Genomic DNA, 23,774 nt, shown 5'->3' with positions numbered 1-23,774 from the left:
TTTCTGCGCAGGAAAAGACGTTGCTCAACATAACCAATCTGCGTACTGCTACAGGTATGCCGTATAGAAGCATCACTACCTTGCTTTGTGCTGAAATTCTAGCAGAACCACCGCTCTCCACCGCCATGGCTCCCAACCGCACCAAAACAAATCAGCCCTACCTCCGCATCTTCGGCTTTGATCTCAATTGCGACGCCGTCACGAGCTACGACTCCAACACTTCCCAATTCGGCCGCGTAGCTACCTACAATGCCTACCGCACTCAATACGCCGTAGAGCCCTACCGCGATCAGCGCAACACTGGGCTACTCTACATCTTGATGGTAGCTGGCGCGGCGGCAGCTCTCGTGATTGGAATTGCAATGCTCTTATTCGGATTCATGCTGTTCATGTTCGCTATCTGTTGGATTGTGGCATTCATGGTCGTTGTCGGATTGATGTGCTCGGTTATGTAAGGTAGATATAGAATGGGTGAGAAGAGAGCCAGCAGTGTGAAGGACGGGAAGGAAGACAGGATGTATGAAAGAGCTTACTCATATTGATAAATGAGTAATGTAGAGCAGATTCCAGTCAGCACGCAACTAGAATATAGTTCCAAGCTTGAGAATTGATGAGAAGAAGATCGGGTATGCTAGGTGGTATTATTCGCTGTATATGCATGAACTCGAAATGTGTACTCAATCTTACCTAACACTCCAGGTAGCCTTGAAGTCAATGAAGTCACGTTCGGGCGCGGTTAGAACATCTGGGCAAGTCCAGGCGCTCTTTCCTCTTCACGTTGCCGCCTGCTCACTATTTATTCGTTCCGTTAGCCCTCTTCTACCACCGCTCAACTACACGTGCCACCTATTGCTGACTGCACAGAGAATCAAAGATCTACACTGCCATCTACCACGCTGCCATGAGTCTGTTGCCCACTAACACCACTGTAACGATCCTTCCTAACTTCCCAGCAGAACGGCCGCTCTCAACCGCCATGAACACCTCCGATGGCGAAACCGACTACTCCACGGACGATACCCCCTCGAGCACGGGGTCCGACGACGGTTGGGTTGACTTTGGCTGCGGCGATTTGTACAAGGACATCTGCGGCGGCGGCGGCGGCGACGGCGACGACGACGACGACAACAACAACAACAACAACGGCAACGGCAACGGCGACAACGACGACTCCGACTCCGATCACGTTCACACTCACACCACCTACATCAAGATCAAGTCCAAAAACGGCGCATCCAGCCGGGTGAAGCCGCCCACCGTCTCTGTCAAACATCGTTCGCCTCATTCCAGAGTAAAGCGCCGTGATTATACCAGTGACCGCGAGTTCACCGTCTGCTTCCTCATGATCCTGGTCATTCTGGCACTCTTGTTTCCTGAGGGAGCATCTGTTTCCTTCAAGGTTATGGGCTTCGTACTGGCCGAGATTACATCAATTCTGTTCGAGGGAAAAATTCTCCGGTTTGTATTAGCTGTAGTGTTGTTCGTTGCGGCGTCCGTAAAGCGGCAGGGCTGAAAACAAGCAGAATGGGAGAAAAGGAACAGGATGTGAAGAACAAGGGTATCAAAGGGAAGGAGATGGAATGAGACGTACTTGTTCTTGTTCAAAGGAAACACAGATGGCTTCCACGCGCAGGCATCTTCCACACAATAGAATTTGCTAGATGGTATCATTTGCTATACATGCATGAGTAGAGTGAGTCGACTATTACTGGGTCTCCTCGACATATCCTAAAGCCTCTCCAACCTTGACCTTCATCCCTTGCTCAATATTCCATTTGAACCCACCCTTCCTCTCCATACCGGTGAATCCTTCATCGAGACTCGGTCTTATGCCCTTTGGCGCCTCGAAAACTAGCACGATGGTACTTCCTAGCTGGAATCCACCCATCTCTTCACCACGCTTGAGAGAATAACCACCTAGTACACGACTAGCGGAAGTGTAGGAGGCCTCGGCGAAACCGGAGTAGGGTTCTCCCCTCGCTGCAGCGTCTTCGGCGGCGCGGTCAGCGGCAGTGTCGGTGGTGAGGCTGTTGGTGCGGAGTTCGCGATCGAAGTTGATCTTGATAGATCCGACGTTGGTTGCGCCGACGGGTGTGTAGGAGAAGAAACCCCAGCGCCAGCGACCGAGCAGGACAACGCGCTCGTTCAGGGTGAAAAGACCGGGCATGGTGCGTTGTAGGTATGGAGATACACTGTATAGTTCACCAGCGAAGTGGCGGCGCGATTCAACGACCCATGATACAGGAGAGTGGAAACGGTGGTAGTCGCCTGGAGCAAGGTATACGACGCAATAGTAGAGTGCGGTCGGTGTCTTGTTGGATGCCGGTGCCCACCAAGGTCGCTCAGCTTCGCTCAAGGCCATTTCAGCGCGTACCTCAGCTTCTGATGAAGCAGCAGGTGCAGTGGACTGATCCGTGGGCATTTCCGATGGCTTTCCGCCTTTTGGCCATGGTCCTGAGAACAGGTTGGGCAAGGTATACGAGATGCCGTTCACGTTTGCGAATTCCTCATCTGCGCGGACAGTATCCTCTTCGTCCTTTGCGGTCTTCTCATGTTCGCTTGTGATGACCTGAGAGTTCGAGACGTTTTGGGCGGGTGTGCTGGGCTTGGTGGAGCCTAGAAGCGCATCTAAGCTGTACGTCACGCCTTTGACTTGTTCAACTTCGCCGTGCTCGATGGTACCAAATTGGATGACTTTCCCGTCTGCGGGAGAGAGAACGGCGTTTGGGTTAGGGTCGAGAGGTCGAACTCCAGGTTTTAGGGTGCGGTAAAAGAAAGCAGCGAGATTAGGGTAGACATGGAGATCGGGCTCGGAGACTTCAGAGAGGCTGTGGCTTGTCAGTATGGGACGTCACTATTAGGTTGATGGTTGCTGACTTGACACCGAAGATCCAAGAGTAGAGCTTGAAGCCGGGTACGCGAAGGTAGTATGGAATGTCGATTTCGTTGAAACGTCCCCAGACTCGCGAGAGGGCCTTGAGAGGTAGCGTCGACATGACCTGGACCGTCCATGGCCCGCTCGGCCGTATCCTCTCGCGCTTCTTCGGTCGGCCCTGGTTGTCCACTGCACCTTCCTCGCCATTCTGTCTCTCAGCCTCGGTATGCTTCTCCCTCCGTTGTATGCGATAGAGCTGAAATGCGCCGAGGAAGCCGACACCGAGTGCAATTGGTATTGGCTCCCATTTTATCTTGGTGTTCTTGAGTGCGGAGTTCAGCCGTGACCTGAAGGACTCTTTCCTGTGGAAGTTCTGCTTGTCACATGTTGCGCGTGTCGAGGAGAAGGTGCGAGACGGGACGGAGAGGCGCGCCTGTCGGTGTGTGGGCGTTTGAAAGCGCGGGCGGAGAGGGGCTCGCATGAGCTGGCGCGAACAGGAAGACGCCATGGCTATGTTGTATGCATCGGTCTCGAATACTGCAGTGCGGGAAGACGGCCAATTCCCCAGCGGCGAGATGACGGCTATGGCGTCGCGTGGTGGGAAAATCAACTTCCTCGGTTGACCAATGACGTATCCATCGGCGACGGGGCTCTAGCGCGCAACGGCGTCTACCGCTGGACATGGACAGTTCAATGCATCGCGTGCACAGGTCAAGCTTCTCGAAACATCCAAAGGCGAGGCGGCACTGACGCTCAGATTATCCGCCTGGACTTCATAGCAGATGGCAGGCGCGACCGTGGTCCTAAGCTGATACCAGGCTCCAATTCGGACACGTCGTCACTTCCCGACTTCCACCTGCACTCATCATCTCGCACCATAGTCCCTTACTACACACAGCGGCCATGGCGGAAGAAGCGCAGACAGTCAACCTCAAGATCCTTTCACCCTCGTCTGACTTCGAGGGTGGCGTGAATCTCGCAGACGTCCCCGCTTCCACCACGGTCAAAGAGCTCCGGAGCCGCATACAGGATGCCGCGCCCTCGAAGCCTGCCCCAGAGCGCATGCGCCTCATCTATCGCGGCAGAGTAGTGGCCAATGACGCCGACACACTGAGCAATGTGTTTGGCGTGGACAATGTAGGGTCGCCAACCACGTGTGGTAAACGTAAGCTGATAGTGAATACAGCTACGTGAGAACAAGGACCAGAGCCTCCACTTGGTTCTGCGGGAGCTTCCGACTACTGGGAACCCTTCAACGTCACCCACGCCACGATCCGCGACTGTCCCGAACCCTTTCCGCCCTGCGCAAGCCCCGGCTGTACCCGCAAACCCTCTGCAGACGAACCCGTTCCGCGCGCTGCCACAGGCTCGACCGCACTCGCTCCCACCACTACCACCGCACCACCATCATATCCCGGGCCAAGCAAACGCGGTTCCCATTCCTCTCCCTTTGCCCCCACAACTGCAACAACAGTTCACGCAGGCCATGGCGCAACAGGGACAGCAGAACAACGAGCAGACCCCAGACTCGACATCTCAGCAGCCAGGACCAGACGCACAGAGACCCGCGGATACCGCTCAAGGGCTGCCCAATCTGCCTGGAAATGGCGACCAACCACTACGGCGCGAAGGCGTGGGTCCTAACGGGGCGCGATGGACAGTCACGTACAACCAGGTCAATATACCTGCGCAGATTCGACAGCCCGTTCCTGCATTCGGTCTTGCTCCACCGCTAGCGTTTGGTCGTCCACCGGTCCCGCCAGGCGTTATTCCCTCAATGGGCCACGACAGTACCCAGCGCTTGTTGCCACGCATCCAGACAATCTTCCAGGAGGCACAACGCGAGATGGAAAACGTGCGAACCTTGCTGCAGCCTGCGCGTCCATCAGAGACACAGACTGATCGACTTTCAATTTCAAACACTTCTCCCCTGAACCTACCGGTTTGGCGAATTGACCACATCCGTCAACACCTGAACACCATCAACCAGAACTTGAACGTTGTCGAGCGGGCCCTCGCCCTTCTCCCTACAGAACCTGAGGTGGTAGCGCTGAGACGCTCAGTAACCGAGATCAGAGTGGACGCACTAGAGTTGAACATCATACTCGATCGTCAACAAGGCGGAAGCCCCAGTCGATCAAGCATGTCCACAGCCATCAACACTCCAATTCTCGGACCTTCCTCTAGCACCATACCAGGCGCCCCGGTTATGACTCCAGCTGTGCCTACTACATCTCAACCACGGACACAGAACACTACTCAGGCAATGCCTCCAGATGCGCCAACGGAGTTGTTTCTCTTATCAAGCCCTCAGGGCCCGGTTGGCGTTCTATTCGATCAGCAAGGCACATACACCACTGCCCCCATGGTCTCGACACTTCCATTTCAGAGTTTTACGAACCAGTTTGCTCAGAACAGACAGCTCCTCAATGGCCTTGGACAGCAGATAGCACGGGGGAATCCGCCCCCTGACCTTGAGCTGCACAGGCGGCTAGCCAACATGAGCCAGACCGAACGTCGGGACTGGATCCAGAATCAAAACCAAATCCAAAATCAGAATCAAAATCAACATCAGAATCAAGATCAGAATCACAACCAAAATCAGAATCAAAACGCGAACGTAAACGTAAACCAACCAGAAGAGAACGATCGTATGGTCAACGTCGCTGGGCATATGTGGCTGATCTTCAAGCTGGCAGCATTCGTTTACTTCTTCTCAGGAGGTGGTGGCCTCTATAGACCTATCATGCTTGGTATCGTCGCAGGTGTGGTTTACCTAGCACAAGCCGGCATGTTTCAAGAGCAGTTCAACGTTGTTCGTCGTCACTTCGAGGCTCTTCTCCCTGTCGGAGCCTTGGCCGAACGCGTGGCTCAGCCCAACAACCAGCGCCAAACGCAACATCGGGGTAACCTATCACCCGAGGAAGCTGCGAGGAGAATACTGCAGCAGAGGAGAGATCAGAGATTTGGATGGGTCAGGGACAGCATGCGTACAATCGAACGCGCTTTTGCGCTGTTTGTTGCCAGCTTGTTTCCTGGTGTTGGAGAGCGGATGGTCCACGCGCAAGAGGAGAGGGAGAGACTCGAAAGGGTGGCAGCTCGAGAAGAGAGGGAACGCCAGGAGGAAGAGGCGAGAAGAAGGGAAGAAGAGGCCCAAGCACAGCGCGAGCAGAGAGATGAAAAGAAGACCGAGGCCGATCTCGAGCCACATGATGAGTCGAATGCAAGTGTAGGTACCAAGGGCAAGGAGAGGGCAACGACAGAGGAAGAGGCTACTGCTCCGGGTCCTTCTTCATGATTTTATAAAGCGACATCATTATACGGAAGTAGCAATGCTCAGACAGATACCCTTGCATGAAGTCAATACATATTTCATTCACATTGCACCCTGGAATATGTCTCATCCGGTGCTACCTACCAAATTTCGGTGCCACATCAGTCTTGCATACGCTCGCCAGCAGCGAGCCATAGTACGTGTAGAGTCTACCATACTTTCAGTCCGATCATATCTTGTTTCAAATCATGTTCCGGTATGGATAACCTCTGTCGGCGGCGGTGCAGAATATTGCGAATGTCTGACCCGGGGCGCGCCTGCCATGTTCGAGACAAGGGTCCATACTAGCGCACAACCAGCTAGCTCACCTCCACACGTGGATTGATGCACCGAGCAGCTCTCCGGCACCTCCACCTTCTCTCCTTTTGCCTAACATCGCATCACAGGATTGGGTCTTAGAAACATCCTTTTCGGAGCCTAGCGAAACAGGCCGTGCTTGCTCTACATATCCGACGCTGGAGACCACATACGGTTAGCCACACTATGCCGGCAGCTTTCAGTCCAGGCAGAGGAACAGCTGTATATCATCACGCAACATAGAGAGGCGTCAAAGAATGAATGCCAAACAAGCGGCATGTCTGAATTGCCGCAAAAGCAAAATCAAGTGTCGGCGCGAAGAAGGCGCGCCGATATGCGAGCGTTGCCAGAACGTCGGGATTGAATGCATAATTCCCGAATTTCACGTTGGTCGGCAAAAGGGCGTGAAGAAGTAAGCGATTAGACATGAGGGCAAGGACTAGACTGACTGTTTTATAGCAAACGATCGGGCCTAGAAAAGGCGATATACCAGGTTGAGGAAGCCATCAAAAAGAGGAAATCGGATGCAGCTACGAGTCAGAGTACGCTGCAGCAACTGCAGCAGCTTCTGAACGAGGCGCAAGGGGACGAAGACTCCAATCAAAACCCAAACACATCGCCTGCCTCAGAGGTGCATCCTCACATATCAGCGGGTAATCTTGTTGGTACTTCAAGCGACGATCAACTCGCTGTTGAAGATGTCGAAAACCCACTCCAACTGCTCGCCCGGGCCTCGGATCTGCGGATTGCAACACCACAGTCATACAACCAGAGTACCGCCAGCCCTGAAGACAGATTCAATGGTAGCCAGCAGAGCGCTTTTCTCGACGTTCACCACTTTTTTCTGCCGATGAAAGCACATCTTGATCAGGGCTCAGGCCTGGATCCCATTGATGTTGGGCTCGTAACCAAAGACGAAGCTGAGATGCTTCTACAGTAGTAAGTCATATCAAACCTCGGATCTGGACTCAAGAACGTAGCTAAAGGAATTTAGCTTCCACAAAAAGCTAGCACACACACGCTGGGGGCTCGACCCTTTGGTACATACATTGCCATTCGTTCGAAACCGCTCTGCCTTTTTGTTCACTGCCCTGTTAGCCATGACCGCCATATTCCTACCGGAAACTTCTGCGCTGGCTAAGAGACTACTACTGCACCGTAGATTCCTAGCCGAGCAAGTCATTACCGGAAAGTACAGATCTGTTGAAATCGTGCTAGCTTTCATGGTCAGTATTCCTTGGATGCCTCCAGGGTCCCATGCAAGCGACGACGACACGAGCCTCTATCTAGCTACAGCGCTTTCGATCGCGTTAGATCTTATGCTAGACAAAGTGATAACGCCATCGACATCGTTCGATCAGGAGCTTGTCAGACAGATACCGAAGTCAGAATGTCTTCACGCAAGAAAAGCACTGGCGATGGACGGCTTCGAAGACGTCGACCCAAATTCGGAATGGGGCCAGCGACTTCTTCGCCGCAGAGAAAGGGTCTGGGTTTCTTTGTTTGTCTTGGAGCGAGGAGTCTGCCTAGCCCGCGGGCGTAGCTACTGTGTCCCCAAGACATGCCTGATCCAGTACTGCGACAAGTGGCACGACCATCGATGGGGCGATGCTCAGGATGGCCCGCTTGTATCCATGGCAGTCCTCCGCCGCGATCTTGACGACCTTTTTGCTGAGGTGCGTACGCGCTGTGATAACTATCGTCTTGCCGAAATAGGGACAAAGGTCGCCCAAGAAATCGACGGGTCTATCGAGAGCTTCTTCGACAGCTGGTCTCGCGCCTGGCCCTCTGTAATCGCTGATCCGGAGAGCAAAACACTACCTCCATATGTCGAAATCCTTGTTACACACACGCGGCTTTCAACCTACTCAATGCTCCTCAACCATCCTAGCGCACCTCCAGAAGTCAAACGTTCTTTCCGAAAGTCTGCGCTATCCTCGGCACTCAACGTTATGCGTGCGGCGATCCAAGGCGAGTCACGTCTCAAATCGATGCCGAACAACACCGTTACGATGATTTGCTTCGCTGCAAGTATAGCGCTCGCTTTGAGTGCACCCGTGCCGGAGGCCGGCGGAAAGCAGAAGAGCCTTGCTCCAAGCGTCCGACATCTTATTGAAGATACCGCAACAGTTCTTGAGCGTATAGGCAGCACACCCATCCACCGGAACGGGGCTTCGGTCGTCTACGGCCGCTTCTTACGCGTTCTCGTTAAGCAGGCGCCGGAGATTGAGAGGCTACCACGATTGCCAGTCCACGATCCTGCACCACCGTCGATGGCCATACCAGATCTTCTATCGCCGTCATACAAGGTGAATGATGCGATGCCTGAAAACCATACGATGGGGCCAGATCCTATATCCAGCTACTGGCCGGATACACTAGACTTCTCAGCCATGTCGTACAACGAAGTGAACGAGACGGTGACGAACTCGGATCTGTTCTCCACAGCGTTACTGGATCTTCCGTGGAACGATAGCAACCCATTGTGGACAGATTGGATGAATCTGCCGGACTTCAACTTCCCGTAAAGTAGTGCGCGATCCAGTTTGACGAGCTCTCGTTATTTTTATGGGCTTCTCAGGAACTCTGAAGGGATCCGAGACAGGCAAAGCCATCTCCCGCTGCCCAGACACTCGCGTCGGCGCGTGATACAGCGGATGGAGACGGACGCGTCGCCAAGCGCGAAGGAACTGAGAGAGGGGCGCGACCTCGGAAATCGCCAGAAGCTAAACCTCATGTGATTCCGCGGCAGATGAAGCCCCGCACCAAGCTCGAAAGTCGCTCCATCTTCGGTAGTTGAAATGACGCCGATGGATGTCAAATGTATGACGTTAGAGCTGTTGCGCGGTCCACGCACGCGTCCGATGGCGTTCCTTCGGACAACAGTCGCAAAAGCTTTGCCCATACTCCCAGAGTCGGTGCTTCTTGAGTCTCCTTACCCGATGATTTAACTTCACTGTTCTGCTGATTTTGTTCACGCGCGTCACAATGGATTCATTACCTTCGTCGTACCGGCTGCTCGCAGCTCTGCCAGCGCGATTATGTTCACAACGCCCTCTCCCCTCACAACTACGAGTCGCGCGACTCCCCCCACGATGGCGATTCACGGGTCAACTGCGAAGCATCAGTCAAAGCGCTCCCATGATCGACCGCTCCAAATCGAAGCTTTTCAAAGATGCAGATGAAGCGGTCGCAGACGTACAACCGGGATCCACAGTATTGAGTGCGGGCTTTGGTTTATGCGGTGTTGCAGACACGCTCATCGGAGCGATGAACAAGCGCGGCCCGCAATCGCTACACTCCTTGACAGCCGTCTCCAACAATGCTGGCATTGAAGATGTAGGAGGCTTAGCGCTACTTACAAAAAGCGGACAAGTCAAGAAGCTCATCATAAGCTTTCTGGGAAACAACAAGGCATTGGAGAAGCAATATTTAGGCGGTGATATCGAGATTGAGCTATGTCCACAGGGTACGCTTGCGGAGAGGATAAGAGCTGGCGGTGCGGGCATCCCAGCATTCTACACGCCCACCGCTGTCAACACGTTACTACAAGATGGAGAGATCCCCGCAAAGTATGATAAAGACGGAAAGGTCGTTGGCTTTGGTCAGAAGAGGGAGGTCAGAGAGTTCAATGGCAAGAAGTTCCTCATGGAGACTGCTTTGACCGGCGACGTTGCGATAATTCGAGCGCACAAGGCCGACGAGGCCGGCAACTGTGTCTTCAGGTAAGAGACATCTCTCCCCGGTGCTTTGAGCATCGTTTCTGACAACGACTTTAGATACACCACCAAAGCCTTCGGTCCCATCATGGCCAAAGCGGCCCGCCTCACCATCGTTGAAGCCGAAGAGATCGTCCCAATCGGTACCTTTGACGCGAACGACATCGACCTCCCCGGCATCTTCGTCGATCGCATCGTTCCTTCCACAGCTCCCAAGAACGTCGAGATCAAGAAGCTCCGGAAACCCGCTGCCTCCTCGGATGCATCATCTAAGAACGAGGCGGCAGAGCGTCGCGACCGAATCGCTCGCCGAGCAGCGAAGGAGCTGAAGCAAGGATACTACGTGAACTTGGGTGTCGGCATCCCAACGGCAGCAGCGTCTTTCGTGCCTGACGGCGTGAAGGTGTGGTTACAATCCGAGAACGGTATTCTGGGCATGGGCCCCTACCCGACCGAAGAGGAGCTCGACCCAGATATCATCAACGCCGGTAAGGAGACAGTCACACTCCTGCCTGGCGCCTCAACATTCGACTCTGCAGAGTCATTCGGCATGATTCGTGGAGGCCACGTTGATGTCTCTATCCTAGGCGCTCTCCAAGTCAGCGCTTCCGGCGACCTAGCAAACTATATGGTACCTGGAAAGGTTTTCAAGGGCATGGGCGGCGCCATGGACCTCGTCAGCAACCCAGAAGCCACCAAAGTAGTGGTCGCTACTGAGCACGTCGCAAAGGACGGATCAAGCAAGATTGTCCAGGAGTGCAAGCTGCCGTTAACAGGAGCCAAGTGCGTCAGCACTATCATTACAGACATGTGCGTATTTGAGGTCAACAGGAAGCGTGGTACTTTGACGCTTACCGAGACTGCGCCTGGTGTGAGCGTCGAGGATGTCAAGGCAAAGACAGATGCTAGCTTTGAGGTTGCGCCTGATCTTAAGACCATGGAGTAGACATTTTGTGTAGTTTTTGGCGTAGCATACCCAAGTGATGATCGTTTTCAATTTCCATACACAGCCTGTCTTGAGTTGTGATGCAATTGTGAGGGAACGCGAAACATACGACAAAGCTGAAAGAATTGACCGTTTTACGCGTCATTTTGATCGTCGCAAGCAATTTGATCATCCAACAGATGTCTCATGACCCAAACAGAAAAACAAAGCATCGCGATCGCGATAGGCAGATCGTCGGTTACCCAAAGTACAAGCTTGGTGCTTTTGGTCGCTTCCGATAACAGCGCGTGCATCACAGCACGCGCAATCCTCAAAACAGGACGTTGCGATAACAGAAAAGAAGCTTCAGACTATATTTCCATCGCACCTGGGCATGCAACAAAACCGTTGACGATCTCCCACGACACTGGCACCTGGGAGTTCATCGTCGAGTTGGCATACCGAATTTCGGGGGCAGCCAAGCTGTCCAAGTGGGCGGCTGAAAGGCTTCGCACTGCTTGGTCCACGCTCCATCCAGCACCTGGGCACAACGAAAAGCTTGGTACCGCCGATCTACGATCAGCCCTCCACATGCGCATTCATCAACAAACCACAAAACCCGCCATGTCATACCTACATGGCTACACCATCCGACCTGCTATCCGCGGTATCGCTTTATCTAATCCACGTCGGATTACAAAAGCCTTCGGAAACAGAACAACATCCGCAGCTCGTACAGCTAACGCCCGAGTCAGTAACGCTGATGTCAAGCCTGCCGATCGCTTGTCTGCCTTAAGAGCGCTATGCATGGTTTGGCATGGTTCAAGCATAAGCTTGGTGCAGTCGGGGTAGCCCTTCACTCGTCGGCAGCACAACTCCGCCAATCGCACAGCAGATAATCCCGATTGTGCCGTGACCCTTGCGCCCGCCCCCATGGGGTCAGCATGGGTAGCGCCGTTTCTGGGCAGTTCGGGGCGCGGCGGTGGTTGCGGTGTACATGGCGCTACCGGGAGCCCGTTGAGGAGGGAGGGGGAATAAGTAAGCTGGTCGCGCACTCGGGGTTTCTTGTCAACAACGCTTTCTTGAGCTGCGTTCCAGATTCTGTTTTCTCTGCTTGTACCAATTGGGGTTTTTGAGGTTGTTCAATATGAGCCTGGATAAGATGCACGATGAGAAATTCGAGAATGGGAGTGGGAGTGAGCGGTTGGAGGCGGGGTTTGGTGGGGATGGGAAAGCTGCAAAGACGCTGTTGTTTAAGATGGACGTCCGGTATGTTTAACTTCTTCGATCTACTACATTCTTTCAGAAGCATGGCGCTGACAGACATAGCATCCTACCCGTCCTCGCTCTCCTCTTTTTGTGCTCGTTCATCGACCGTACGAATGTCGGCAATGCGAAGATCTTGGGTCTCGAGAAGGACATCAACATCAACGACCACCAATACTCAATCGGCCTGTGCGTCTTCTACGCTACGTATATCGCCAGTGAGCTGCCGTCAAACCTGGTGCTGAAGAAGATGTCACCTAAGATCTGGCTGCCGCTCTTGACGGCGGTGTGGGGGATCTTGACAATGTGCCTTGGTTTCGTCACCAACTTCGCGTCATTCGTCACTGTTCGCGCATTGCTTGGTTGTGCTGAGGGTGGGTTGTTGCCGGGCATGGTACTCTACCTTACTGGCTTCTACCGCAGACAAGAGTTGGCTTTGCGCATCGGTATCTTCTATACAGCAGCGTCCCTATCGGGTGCTTTCGGTGGTCTGCTGGCTCGCGGACTCAATGCGATCGGACCTGCTGGAGGTCTTGAAGGGTAAGAGACAACCGCCCGCTTCGAACGACCGATATCTAACTGTGTAAATAGTTGGCGGTGGATCTTCATCGTGGAGGGCCTACTGACCGTACTCGTTGGCGTATGCTCCGCGCTCTTCCTACCCAACTCCATCGAATCAGCCAAATTCCTCACTGCCGACGAGAAAGAGCACGCTCGATTCCGGCTCGGCGAGCAAAGCGCATCCCACGAGCGCTTCGCCTGGGCAGAAGTCAAGCGCGGAGTATTCAACGTCCAAGTCTGGCTCACTGCATTGGCATACTTCGCCATCTTGAGCGGACTGTACAGCTTCGGTCTCTTCCTCCCCACCATCATCAACAACGGCTTCGCCAAGGACCCCAACCAAGCACAGCTCTGGACCGTCATTCCTTACGCTGTGGCATCAGTCTTCACAGTAGCAGTCGCTCTCCTATCCGATCGTCTTGCCCTACGTGGCCCCATCATGCTATGTACCCTACCCGTTGCCATCATCGGCTACGGCGTCATCAGCTCATCCACCAACCCCAAAGTCCAATACGGCATGACTTTCCTGATGGCAACCGGCATGTACGCAACTGTACCGTGCATTCTCTCTTGGAACAGCAACAACTCCGCTGGCCATTACAAGCGCGCGACTACTTCTGCCTTGCAGCTTGCGATTGCGAACGCAGGTGGTTTTGTAGCCAGCTTCGTGTATCCGAAGAGCGAAAAGGAGAATCATTTTCACAAGAGTCATAGCATCATGCTGGGATTGCTTTGCGCGGCTTGGGTTCTGTAAGTTTTTGAGATGTCACCTTTGGCTGGAATCTTTACTAATGTGTCGGTAGGATTGCTGCGAATGTTTTGTGGGTGCGGAAGATCAACAAGGATAAGGCGAGTGGGAAGTATGCTGAGTTTGAGGGCAGAGGTGATGACCGTGACCCGGACTTTATCATGGTTATGTAGATTCATCAATGAAGTGGCTACTTGTTTGCCTAGCCTATTCAGACCGAGTAACGCTCCAAGCAGTGTCCCCATACTTCGTGATGTAACCCAAGGGACCGATCTAAGACTATTTCAATCCCGATGTAGGCTCCAGGGTGTTCAGTGTTTTCCCAGGTTGACGTGCTTGCACGTCCTCATGAAGCGCAAGCAACTCAACCCTCCACGTTATCACTAGACGCGACTGACTCCTGCTTCTGCGGCTTATCCCGCTCATTCCTTGCTTTCTCCTCGTCGACCTGTCTCAGATCCTCCTGTTCCTTCTCCCAACCCACCAACCACTTGCACTTGGAGTCATCAGGAGCCAGATACAAAGGACGCGTAACAGCCAGCCGCCAGTAACCCATACTCCTATCACTAATGCTGACATGTGGGTCTTCGTATGTGCGTTCGAGCGCATCAAAGAAGGCCGTGCACTCAGTCTGTAGGCCTAGAACGCGGAGACACCGGAGGATACGCGTGATGCGAAGATGATTGTGGTCGAACCTGATGGCCCAGTTGGCGAACTTCTTGCGATAATCTGGTGTGCGGACGATGTGGTATGGAAGGGGCTTGGATGCGGAGATGTTTGTGTGGGCACCTGGCGGGAAAGAGGCTGGTTCAGAAGATTCGCTTTGCTTCGACTCCGCTTCAGACTTGTTGGATACCATGAAGCCGTAGAAGCTGAGCATACGCTCGAAGCTTCGTCGTAGGTTCTGCCGTAGCTCACTCCGTGAACGGAAGGCTTGCATTACTTCGAGGTTGACGACTGGGGCCTGTAGATGGTTAGCATGCTGCAAAAGTGATCGAAGATTTCATTGCATTCTCGGTATACCCTGGAGGTATTCACGAGGCTGAACTTGGACACATGTCGATTTCCACTATGGCGAATACCTCCCGGGTACGACATCAGTAAACTGAAAGGCTTACTTCACTGTTGTATGGAGAACCCTCTGGGAGCGGAAATAGCATCTGGACATAGTTGTGGGAAGCTTCCAGCCTACTGTCTGACCATGCCAGTATCTCATCGAGTTGCCGACCGAGGGCGTCCTTGGCGCGTACATCGGGGTCGTAGAAGCGGATGATGAGTTGGCTCTTGCCAGCGGTCGCAGTCTGGTCAGCCTTTGAGGCGTCTGACAGAACCATTTTCGCGCGCTTGTTGAATACAGTTGATATTGGATGTTGAAGTCGCAAACAATGTATAAATTATGGGTGAGAGGTCAGAAGTACGCAGGTAAGGCTGCACCCTCACACATTGTACCTAGGTAGAGTGCGCCTTCCCTGAACTGGGCTAGCCCCATCGCGGCTCCAGGGCTTTCCCTTCCCCACCAAACGAAAACGCATGACTGCTATACCTTGGTGAAAGCAAACACAGGGGGCACGAATTGGGAAATGTGAAGGCTACGTTGTTGGATTATTGTGTCTACCAACTCAACCCTGATGTAGGTTGCAGAGACCTGTTTAGATTCCGCCACGGCTGTCGCAACAGCGACGATCATTCCGCAAATGTCCGCATGCAACCTAGAGACACTACATACTACCTGGGTAGCCGCGGGTGGTATCGCGCTAATGGTACCGCGATTGTCGTCGTCCTTCGTTCACACTCTGGCGACGTGTCTTCGCCCCATTGAAGCCCTGGAGTCCGCGGGATGAAAGCTGAACGCTGACGTCATCCGCGCAGATTGTTGAACAGCGCCGCTTCCAGGCCCCATTCACCACCCGTGCGCCGTACTTGGACGCTTGGTAGCCAGCGCAAACGCAGGGTACATGATAGACAAACCTGCTCAGCCCCTACCAACGCAGGATTATTCACGCGCTATCAGCGATAATGATTTCCTTAAATCTGACTATGGCACTGGCGAAGACTCTGCTTGCTCAACCAAACTCCTCTGCTACTCACAACCATTTGGAAGCAACTCTCTTTGATTTAGGACATATATCTTGATACCCACAATGAGCTCTGAAGGTGTGTGACGATGGTATCTCTTTCCGCAATTCAAATCTAACAACGTTCTAGAACAGAAGCCGACACCAGAGAATGAAACCCTATTCCAGGGTTTCGAATGGAACGTCCCGGATGATCACAAGCACTGGCGGCGCCTTGCCGAGGAGCTTCCTAAGCTAAAGGCCATCGGTATTACCAACATATGGCTACCCCCTGGCTGTAAAGGTGCCAACCCTCAGGGCGTTGGCTACGACATCTACGACCTGTACGACCTCGGCGAATTTGAGCAGAAGGGTCAAAAGGGAACCAAATGGGGAACCAAAGAAGAGCTACTCGAACTTACGAAGGTTGCCAAGGAGCATAGCGTGGGCCTATACTGGGATGCCGTATTGAACCATAAGGCTGGAGCCGACCAGACGGAGAAGTGCCGTGTTGTTGAAGTTGACGAAAATGATCGCACTAAGGAGGTTTCTGATGCCTTTGAAATCGAGGGATGGCTAGGCTTCGATTTTCCGGGTCGTGGCGAGCAGTACTCCAAGATGAAATACCACTGGGAGCATTTCTCAGGCACCGACTGGGACCAAGCCACCGAGAAGAAAGCCATCTATAAAATCCTAGGTGACAACAAAGGCTGGTCGCAATCCGTGGACGATGAGCAAGGCAACGCGGACTACATGATGTTCGCCGACATTGACTACTCGCACCCTGAGGTTCAAGAAGACGTCAAGAACTGGGGCGTGTGGATCACTAAAGAGCTTGGCTTGAAAGGGTTCCGGCTCGACGCTGTGCAGCATTTCTCCTCAAGATTTACCAATGAATGGATCAAGAATCTGCGCAAACAGTGCGGTGACGACATCTTCGTGGTTGGCGAGTTCTGGTCAGGAGACGTCAAGGAGATGAGTGACTGGCTTGACGATATGAACCACGAGTTCGCTCTCTACGACTCGCCTCTCCTGAACAACTTCGGGTCCATCTCGACAAGCGAATCGGCGGACCTGAGGAAGGTCTACGATAACACACTCGTTCAGATGCGTCCTACCGATGCTGTTACGGTCGTTACAAACCACGACACACAACCTGGGCAGGTGATGGAGACCAAGATTGAGGGCTTCTTCAAGCCTCTTGCCTATGCTCTCATTCTGCTGAGGCAGGAAGGCTACCCATGCCCATTCTACGGCGATCTTTACGGGCTCTCAGAGCCGCATGAGACGCCTGCTTCATGTGGTGGAAAGCTCGCCGACCTCATTCTCGCACGAAAACTCTTCGCGTATGGAACACAAGAGGACTACTTCAACGAAGCCAACTGCATCGGGTTTGTGCGTCGTGGAACATGGGACAGGAAAGCGGGTCTGGCGTGTGTAATGAGCAACGCAGGTCCTGGTCAAATCAAGATGGCTGTTGGCGAGATGCATGCCGGTGAGAAGTGGACTGACATCCTTGGGTGGGAGGAGAGCGAGGTCGAGATAGACAGCGAAGGTTATGGACTGTTCAACTGCCCAGGCACCAGTGTCGCGGTCTGGGTGCGAAGCGATGCTGAAGGGCGCGACCAATTTCCTACAAACTTCGATGCGAACGTATACCACAAAGATTAGATAGGCAACATCTTGTTGTAGAATGTGACAGGGAGAACTGCGAACATCCTGAGTGTGTATCGCCTCTCTGAAGAATTGAATACTGCGCCTGACAGACTGGCGGTGTGGACCTTATCAAGCCTCAAACTGCTTGCTTTTCTCTTATCAAGACCCTGTGCGCCGCAATCCAAGGGTTGCAACTCATGGAACCTGCGGGAAGATGGTTGGGGAGATCGGCGATGAACCTTCCGCTTCGGGACCAGCGCGGAACCAATCAATCGCGACAACGCCGACCATTTTAGACGTTTCGCGGCGTTTCTCTAGTAAGCGAGCATGCAGCGTACCCGCCGACAGTGTATACTCGATTCTCATGGTTGCAGGAGCGTCTATTGACGTCTACACAACATGGCCAACGGCTCCGTGATGCCGGAATTTGTTGCATGTGACATGTGACCCCCGCGATCGCTATGTCTAGATCGTGGGTCTCGTGTCAGGGCACGCGCATCAATTTAACTCCGCTCCTACGCTTTTCTAGCTTCTGTCGCCCTCGACGAGCCGAACACTCACAGCCCCTTTGATTCTTTTCTTCAGACGTCTACTCTGCCCTGCGTTTCTAACGACGAGCGCCTCGCTGCAGACTTCCCATGTCGCTGATTCAGCATGTTACACAGCAAGAGGGCACTGATCGCGAGGAGGCGTTGGTAGATTTGTTCTTACCGCCTGTCGACCGCCAGATTAGCCGACAGGATGCTGCGGAACGTCGGCTTTCTCTTGAGAGCGCCATCTCGGGAGCTGGCTTCTTGAGCGCACAAGGAAAGAGCGTGAGGAGAGTTATCAGTTACGACATAATACCCAAGCCCGAGGAGCTCGCACCGGGCGAGGAACCTGGAGGCTTGACGCCATACAAGGTGCCGACGGGCAAGCGTATCGGTAAGTTTGGCTGCATCGCATTCGCGTTCTGACCACTAACACGCGATTACAGCACAGGTCATTGTAACGGTTCTTGCGTGTTGGTTCGCTAGCGGCATCGTTTTCGGTTTTGCAGCTTTGAAGCCAATTCTTATCAAGGAAGGCGTTTTCAGCAATCTGTGCACACCCGAAGAGGTGGATGCCGACGTTGAAGTTTGCTTCGAGCAAGATCTCAGGTTGAACTTCTTTTTTTCTTTGGCATCGACTACGGCGAATGTTTCTGCTCTCCCCGTCGGTACCCTGCTCGATCGCTATGGGCCCAAGCTTTGCTTCCTTTCTGGTGCTTTCTGTCTCGCGGTTGGAAGTATCCTAATGAGTCTCGCGTTTCAGATCGAGCATTTTGACGGATATACAATCGGAAACTTCTTCCTTGCCCTTGGAGGCACATTTGTCTTCCTGCCCTCTTTCCAGATTGCTAACGCCTTCCCCAAGTATGCGGGTAGCATCGTTGCGCTCGTTACTGGTGCATTCGACGCTTCAGCAGCAGTCTTTCTCTTCTACAGGCTCATGTACGATGCTAGCAACAGGGCATTCAAACCACAGACTTTCTTCCTGGTCTATCTCGTCGTTCCAGCAGCCATCGCTATCGCGCAGCTTACCTTCTTACCGACCGAGAACTACAAGACTGAGGCACAGTTAGAAATGAAGCTTCAGAGAGCTGAAGACGCTATGCGAGACGTTCATTCTTCAGATGATGAGCTACCCGACAACGAGATCTGGAAGCGAAGGAAGGCCCGTAGCTCGCGTCGTAAGGAGAGACAGAGCAGACTTGACGAGCTGATCGGAAATGAGGCGGCTCGTAAGATCCGGGAAGAGAAGGCTGAGCAGAGATTGGAAAACTCCGGTGTCTGGGGTGCACTGCACAACAAGTCTGCCAAAGACCAGATGCTGACGCCCTGGTTCATACTGCTCACTATTCTGACCGTGATCCAGATGGTGCGAATGAACTTCTTCAGTTAGTAGATCCCTCCAGTGCGCTTGAACACTGCTAACATTCCGCAGTTGCTACTATCCGCGAACAGTATACATACATGCTTGGATCAGTCAAGCTCGCAGAAAAGGTCAACGACTTCTTCGACGTTGCTCTACCCGTCGCTGGAGTTGTCGCAACTCCCTTCTTAGGCGCACTGCTCGATAACGTCAGCACACCTGGCGTACTCTCCCTCCTCGTTGTCATCATCGCCGCTATCGGAGTCGTCGGCTCTATCTCCACTCTGTGGGCTGGATATGTCAACGTTCTTCTATTTGTCTTCTTGCGCCCGCTTTACTATTCCGCCATGTCTGACTACGCGACCAAGGTCTTTGGTTTCGCTACGTTTGGACGAGTTTACGGGACCATCATTTGCGTGTCCGGCCTGTTCAACTTGTCGCAGACTGCAATCGACGCCTTGACCAAGGGCTTGTGGCACGGCAATCCAGTCCCAATCAACATCATTTTGGCTGCTTTGGCGTTTGTCGTGGGTACGGCACTCGTCATATATGTCTCGGTACAGGTTTACCGTATGAGGAAGAAACTCGACGAGGAAGACGCCATTACCGTGACAAACACCGAAGTAGGTTCCATCATGGAAAGCCTGCTCGAAGAGGACGAGCCGAGGTCCTACGGCACAGTCAACCGCCAGCGACAGCCATGGGAGGTTTAATATGGTGGCGCGAAACTCTATTCATTCTTACCTCCGACATTCCCAGACCAGTTCGACGATATTCCTTCGCCGCTGTTATTACGAGTACGATTCAAATACGGCCGTCATTGAATCATGCTTCCTATACTAATTGGGCTCCTTCCTAACGTAATTAAAAGTTGTCACATTCTGTACGAGCGGGCGTTCATGTTCATCGCGTTATATTGCAGACTGTCATCAGCCGAGCGTCTTTATCAATAATAGTCATCGTCAAGCGAGCGTTATGGGTACGGGTTTTCGGGTCATGTTACATCTCATCATGTTTACGGCGCCAGATTGCAAGTCCATGTAGACTAGATTGCGATTTGTAGAAATTGTGCAGTGTTTTTGATATCCATTGTCATCATCCGTTGTTGTTTGTTCTAGTTCAAATCAAATCCAAAATCCATGCAATCTATCTTTGCGTCAAGGCTGCAGGTACAGGCTGTCAAGACCACGATACCACTTGCCCAGGTGAGCGAGGCAGTGACGCTAAAATTACGCCCCTCTTAGCGCTGGTGTGGGGCTCTGCGGCCCAGCCCCCATTCTCGAGCTTTCGGTAACCGAACCCCTCACTGATCGTACGACACTTTCCATCCACCACGAGCAGGGAGGGCCGATATCGCTGCCTGAGAACGACCACCGCTAATTCTAGAACCGTTACATTCGCTTGGTAAACTTGGTACCTGCGGCCGTTGTCTTGGAGCAATGGGCATGCTTTGCCTTATGACGCGTTGCAGTGGTACATCGTCTGCCTAAGCTGACATCCTCGCCGCATGCTGGGGCCTACGTCCACCGTTGTGCTGGAACAGTCGAGTCGACAAGTTGTTTCAATGTGAATCTCTGGCGCAGCTACCTAGGTATACTGCTGACGTCTCGTGGAGAGGGTTCACCTTGACTGCCCAACTGTGCTGCTCCGTCTGTCGGCCACCTGGTCTTTTCCTTGGTGGCACATTGGTCACTCTCGAAGCATGACAGAGACTTATTCACCGAAAATATGCAGATGTTTGGCGTCTGGCGCGCTTTTTTTAGGAGCATCTCGTTTTCGGAAATACCCAAGGCGCATTCAATAGACGTTACCATCTGTAAGAAGAGTTGGGATGCCAGAAAAGGTTGAAGACGAAAGGCAGCCTGACACGACGAAGTCCTCCACGTTCTGGGAAAGGATCCATCCCAGCACAGCCGAGTGAGCCCCCATCTTCGAGCTCAGCATGCATCGCGAAATTCGTACTCTGTCGTCATAGTATCTGTATCTTCATGGCGTTTTGCAGCCCTCGACCCAACTCGAAACCTCAACCAGACACATGATCAGCGTCGAAAGTGTCGTTTGCGTTGATGACAAGTATCTTTCTGCATGTCATCGTCATGGCCGTGTTCACGGTCTTCGCCTGGGGCCATCTTTACAACCCCAAACCCGCGCCACAGCCTCCAATTGCAGGCTTGGGGCCGATGGAGAGCGACCATGCAGTACGCCTCCCTCAGTTCGTTGCGCAAGACTCAGTCGAGATGGAACAGAGCTGCTGACATTCCTAGACATTGGAAGGAGGCGTAGGAAAAGTCAAGGGTCAATGTCACATGTTGACAGCTTCTGACATTTGCTTCTCCCAGTTGCTTGGGTATGATCGGTCCCAAAAACGTATATGTATGGCAGTCATTCTGCTTGTATTGCCCCAGGCACTTTCAACGCATCATTCTTTCCTCCTCTTGCATCTCCTCCTGAACACTAGGCCAGCCTGAAACCATTACCGAAGCTCGCATTCCATCATGGGTATCCGGTTTTCCCAGTGGGTTGCTCCGTCCATTGTACTTCACAGTACCCTCACATCTGCTCTCGTCGTACCTAGAGCAGCGTACAGCGGAAATGGCGAGCCTTATGGCACTGGAATCATCCATCCAACCACCATAGCCGCATCATCTTCCATGGCTTCTCAGGCCTCATCCCTTGGTACGTCGTGCGTTACTTCCGGGACCATAACCATAACGCTATCAGGCTCGAGTATTGTGCCGCCGGCTTCGATAATTGGCACCTATCCTGCCGTAAGCGGCCCTACCATCACTGGTGAGGACAAAGCAGATTCAAGTTGACGGGCAACATCTGATACTACTGCAGGTTATCCTTCAAGTCCTTCCTCGAGCTCAGTTGTATCGAGCATCACTGTGGAGTATCCTGCCGAATCGTCCGTACCACCTCCTGAGAACCCAGCGACTTCGGACTATCCTGCTGTTACTCCTACCTCGAATGTGGCTTCGTCTCCTGGCGGCGGATATGGCCATTCCCCTGCGCCTGTCTCCCCCCACCTAAGTAAGCTTACGAGCAGTGCGATTCCGGAGAGCACCGCCACTCCAAGTAACTACAGTATGTCTTTCAATTCCATCACTTCTCGCGCGCTTTACTATGTATACCCCAGACAGAGATTGTTGGAACACAGATGACTAACCTTGTGATAGATACGCCCTTGCCGTATGCCACCAACCCCGCGACAGCATCAGTAGCACCCTACCCTATCACCTCTCTCCAAGGGGCACATGTATCACACAGTACAGGCCCAGTTGGTACTTCACCAACTCTCCACGTTCCGTATCCGACAGGAAACGTTACATCGAAGCCTCCTTCTGGAACGGGGTATCCGACGTCAAGCACCGTGCTGCCGTATCCGGAAGAAAGCGATGCTTACTTATCACAACGGTCCGCTACATCTTCTGCATTAGGTTTGTTGACTGGCACATCACGAAGTCGCGTCAGTATGTGCCGCTGACTTTGTATAGCTACTCCTGATTATCCAACGCCATCCCCAGCTCTTCCAGTTTCCTCGGCACCATCTTCAGCCCTTCCTGACTATCCAGCATCGCCTCCGGCCCCTCCTGTGTCTTCAGTGTCATCGTCAGGCTCTCCTGTTTATTCGGCATCAACACAGGTTCCTCCTGTCTATTCGGAAACACCGGCCGTTCCCGTCTCGTCACTCTCCTCAGCCTACTCTAATTCGCCAGCATCGTCTTCTTCCCCTCCCATGTATCCAGAATCCTCTTCAGCCTCTCCAGGCTACCCGGCATCGCCTTCGGGTCATCCCACCCCTTCGACGTCGCCTTCTGCCCCTCCTCCGTACCAGACATCGTCGTCAGACTCTCCTGTTTATTCGGCATCAGCAACGGTCCTTCCTGGCTCTTCGACAGCATCGCCAGCCTATTCTGTCTCACCGACATCGTCAGCCCTTCCAGACTATTCGGCATCAGTACCGGTCCCTCCCACCTCGCAGACATCATCTCTGGCCTACCCCGTTTCGCCACCATCATCTTCAGTCCCTCCGATGTCTGCGACGCCATCATCAGCCCTTCCCATCTCCTCGGCGCTCTCTTCAGCCTACCCTGTTGCGCCTATATCGTCTTCAGTCGCTCCCGCGTATTCAGCGTCGTCTTCGATCGCTCCCGCGTATCCAGCGTCGTCTTCGATCGCTCCCGCGTATCCAGCGTCGTCTTCGGTCGCTCCCGAGTATCCAGCTTCATCTTCGGCTCCTCCAGGCTATCCCACGGCTTCTTCAGGTACCCCTCTTGAGCCAACGCCATCTTCAACCTCAGTCGTAGCACCTACTCCAATTGTCAGTTCTACGCCAAGCGTCTACGTCCCAGCTACCTCTCTTCCGCCAGTGTCAGGGAGCATGACTACAATGTACTCGGCAGTTCAGCCTGTAGCTACTGATTACCCGGCATCGCCTGGGGT

At 53.2% G+C, this 23,774-nt stretch overlaps 10 protein-coding genes across 10 annotated transcripts; 8 read left to right on the top strand and 2 right to left on the bottom strand.

Moving 5' to 3' along the window:
- Positions 1 to 901: 901 nt before the first annotated feature.
- J4E88_005696 (uncharacterized protein) lies at positions 902 to 1,513 on the top strand (the record flags this gene model as incomplete). The annotated part of the gene is made up of 2 exons (XM_049399330.1): positions 902 to 905; positions 957 to 1,513. 2 exons carry the CDS (start codon positions 902 to 904, stop codon positions 1,511 to 1,513), a joined length of 561 nt encoding a protein of 186 aa, XP_049255121.1.
- Positions 1,514 to 1,705: 192 nt separating this feature from the next.
- J4E88_005695 (uncharacterized protein) lies at positions 1,706 to 3,383 on the bottom strand (the record flags this gene model as incomplete). Its single annotated transcript, XM_049399329.1, has 2 exons — positions 1,706 to 2,828; positions 2,878 to 3,383. The coding sequence occupies 2 exons, from the start codon at positions 3,381 to 3,383 to the stop codon at positions 1,706 to 1,708; spliced, it is 1,629 nt and encodes a 542-aa protein (XP_049255120.1).
- A 395-nt stretch (positions 3,384 to 3,778) lies between these two features.
- Positions 3,779 to 6,173, top strand: J4E88_005694 (uncharacterized protein; the record flags this gene model as incomplete). The annotated part of the gene is made up of 2 exons (XM_049399328.1): positions 3,779 to 4,012; positions 4,062 to 6,173. The coding sequence occupies 2 exons, from the start codon at positions 3,779 to 3,781 to the stop codon at positions 6,171 to 6,173; spliced, it is 2,346 nt and encodes a 781-aa protein (XP_049255119.1).
- A 590-nt stretch (positions 6,174 to 6,763) lies between these two features.
- On the top strand, positions 6,764 to 9,034 carry J4E88_005693 (uncharacterized protein; the record flags this gene model as incomplete). The annotated part of the gene is made up of 3 exons (XM_049399327.1): positions 6,764 to 6,918; positions 6,966 to 7,445; positions 7,501 to 9,034. 3 exons carry the CDS (start codon positions 6,764 to 6,766, stop codon positions 9,032 to 9,034), a joined length of 2,169 nt encoding a protein of 722 aa, XP_049255118.1.
- Positions 9,035 to 9,494: 460 nt separating this feature from the next.
- J4E88_005692 (uncharacterized protein) lies at positions 9,495 to 11,171 on the top strand (the record flags this gene model as incomplete). The annotated part of the gene is made up of 2 exons (XM_049399326.1): positions 9,495 to 10,231; positions 10,286 to 11,171. The coding sequence occupies 2 exons, from the start codon at positions 9,495 to 9,497 to the stop codon at positions 11,169 to 11,171; spliced, it is 1,623 nt and encodes a 540-aa protein (XP_049255117.1).
- A 1,126-nt stretch (positions 11,172 to 12,297) lies between these two features.
- J4E88_005691 (uncharacterized protein) lies at positions 12,298 to 13,898 on the top strand (the record flags this gene model as incomplete). The annotated part of the gene is made up of 4 exons (XM_049399325.1): positions 12,298 to 12,419; positions 12,480 to 12,956; positions 13,008 to 13,727; positions 13,781 to 13,898. 4 exons carry the CDS (start codon positions 12,298 to 12,300, stop codon positions 13,896 to 13,898), a joined length of 1,437 nt encoding a protein of 478 aa, XP_049255116.1.
- A 191-nt stretch (positions 13,899 to 14,089) lies between these two features.
- On the bottom strand, positions 14,090 to 15,059 carry J4E88_005690 (uncharacterized protein; the record flags this gene model as incomplete). The annotated part of the gene is made up of 3 exons (XM_049399324.1): positions 14,090 to 14,689; positions 14,844 to 14,866; positions 14,918 to 15,059. 3 exons carry the CDS (start codon positions 15,057 to 15,059, stop codon positions 14,090 to 14,092), a joined length of 765 nt encoding a protein of 254 aa, XP_049255115.1.
- Positions 15,060 to 15,866: 807 nt separating this feature from the next.
- J4E88_005689 (uncharacterized protein) lies at positions 15,867 to 17,450 on the top strand (the record flags this gene model as incomplete). The annotated part of the gene is made up of 2 exons (XM_049399323.1): positions 15,867 to 15,879; positions 15,931 to 17,450. The coding sequence occupies 2 exons, from the start codon at positions 15,867 to 15,869 to the stop codon at positions 17,448 to 17,450; spliced, it is 1,533 nt and encodes a 510-aa protein (XP_049255114.1).
- Positions 17,451 to 18,073: 623 nt separating this feature from the next.
- J4E88_005688 (uncharacterized protein) lies at positions 18,074 to 20,041 on the top strand (the record flags this gene model as incomplete). The annotated part of the gene is made up of 3 exons (XM_049399322.1): positions 18,074 to 18,359; positions 18,412 to 19,353; positions 19,401 to 20,041. 3 exons carry the CDS (start codon positions 18,074 to 18,076, stop codon positions 20,039 to 20,041), a joined length of 1,869 nt encoding a protein of 622 aa, XP_049255113.1.
- Positions 20,042 to 21,979: 1,938 nt separating this feature from the next.
- On the top strand, positions 21,980 to 23,609 carry J4E88_005687 (uncharacterized protein; the record flags this gene model as incomplete). Its single annotated transcript, XM_049399321.1, has 4 exons — positions 21,980 to 22,004; positions 22,050 to 22,118; positions 22,170 to 22,415; positions 23,167 to 23,609. The coding sequence occupies 4 exons, from the start codon at positions 21,980 to 21,982 to the stop codon at positions 23,607 to 23,609; spliced, it is 783 nt and encodes a 260-aa protein (XP_049255112.1).
- Between the last annotated feature and the right edge of the window lie 165 nt (positions 23,610 to 23,774).

Source organism: Alternaria novae-zelandiae, assembly GCF_023758075.1.
Source record: "Alternaria novae-zelandiae strain BMP 2774 chromosome Unknown scaffold_10, whole genome shotgun sequence".
Classification (NCBI taxonomy): Eukaryota; Fungi; Ascomycota; class Dothideomycetes; order Pleosporales; family Pleosporaceae; genus Alternaria; species Alternaria novae-zelandiae.
The sequence above is the reverse complement of the archived record's forward strand: the minus strand, read 5'-3'. Positions and strand labels throughout refer to the sequence as shown.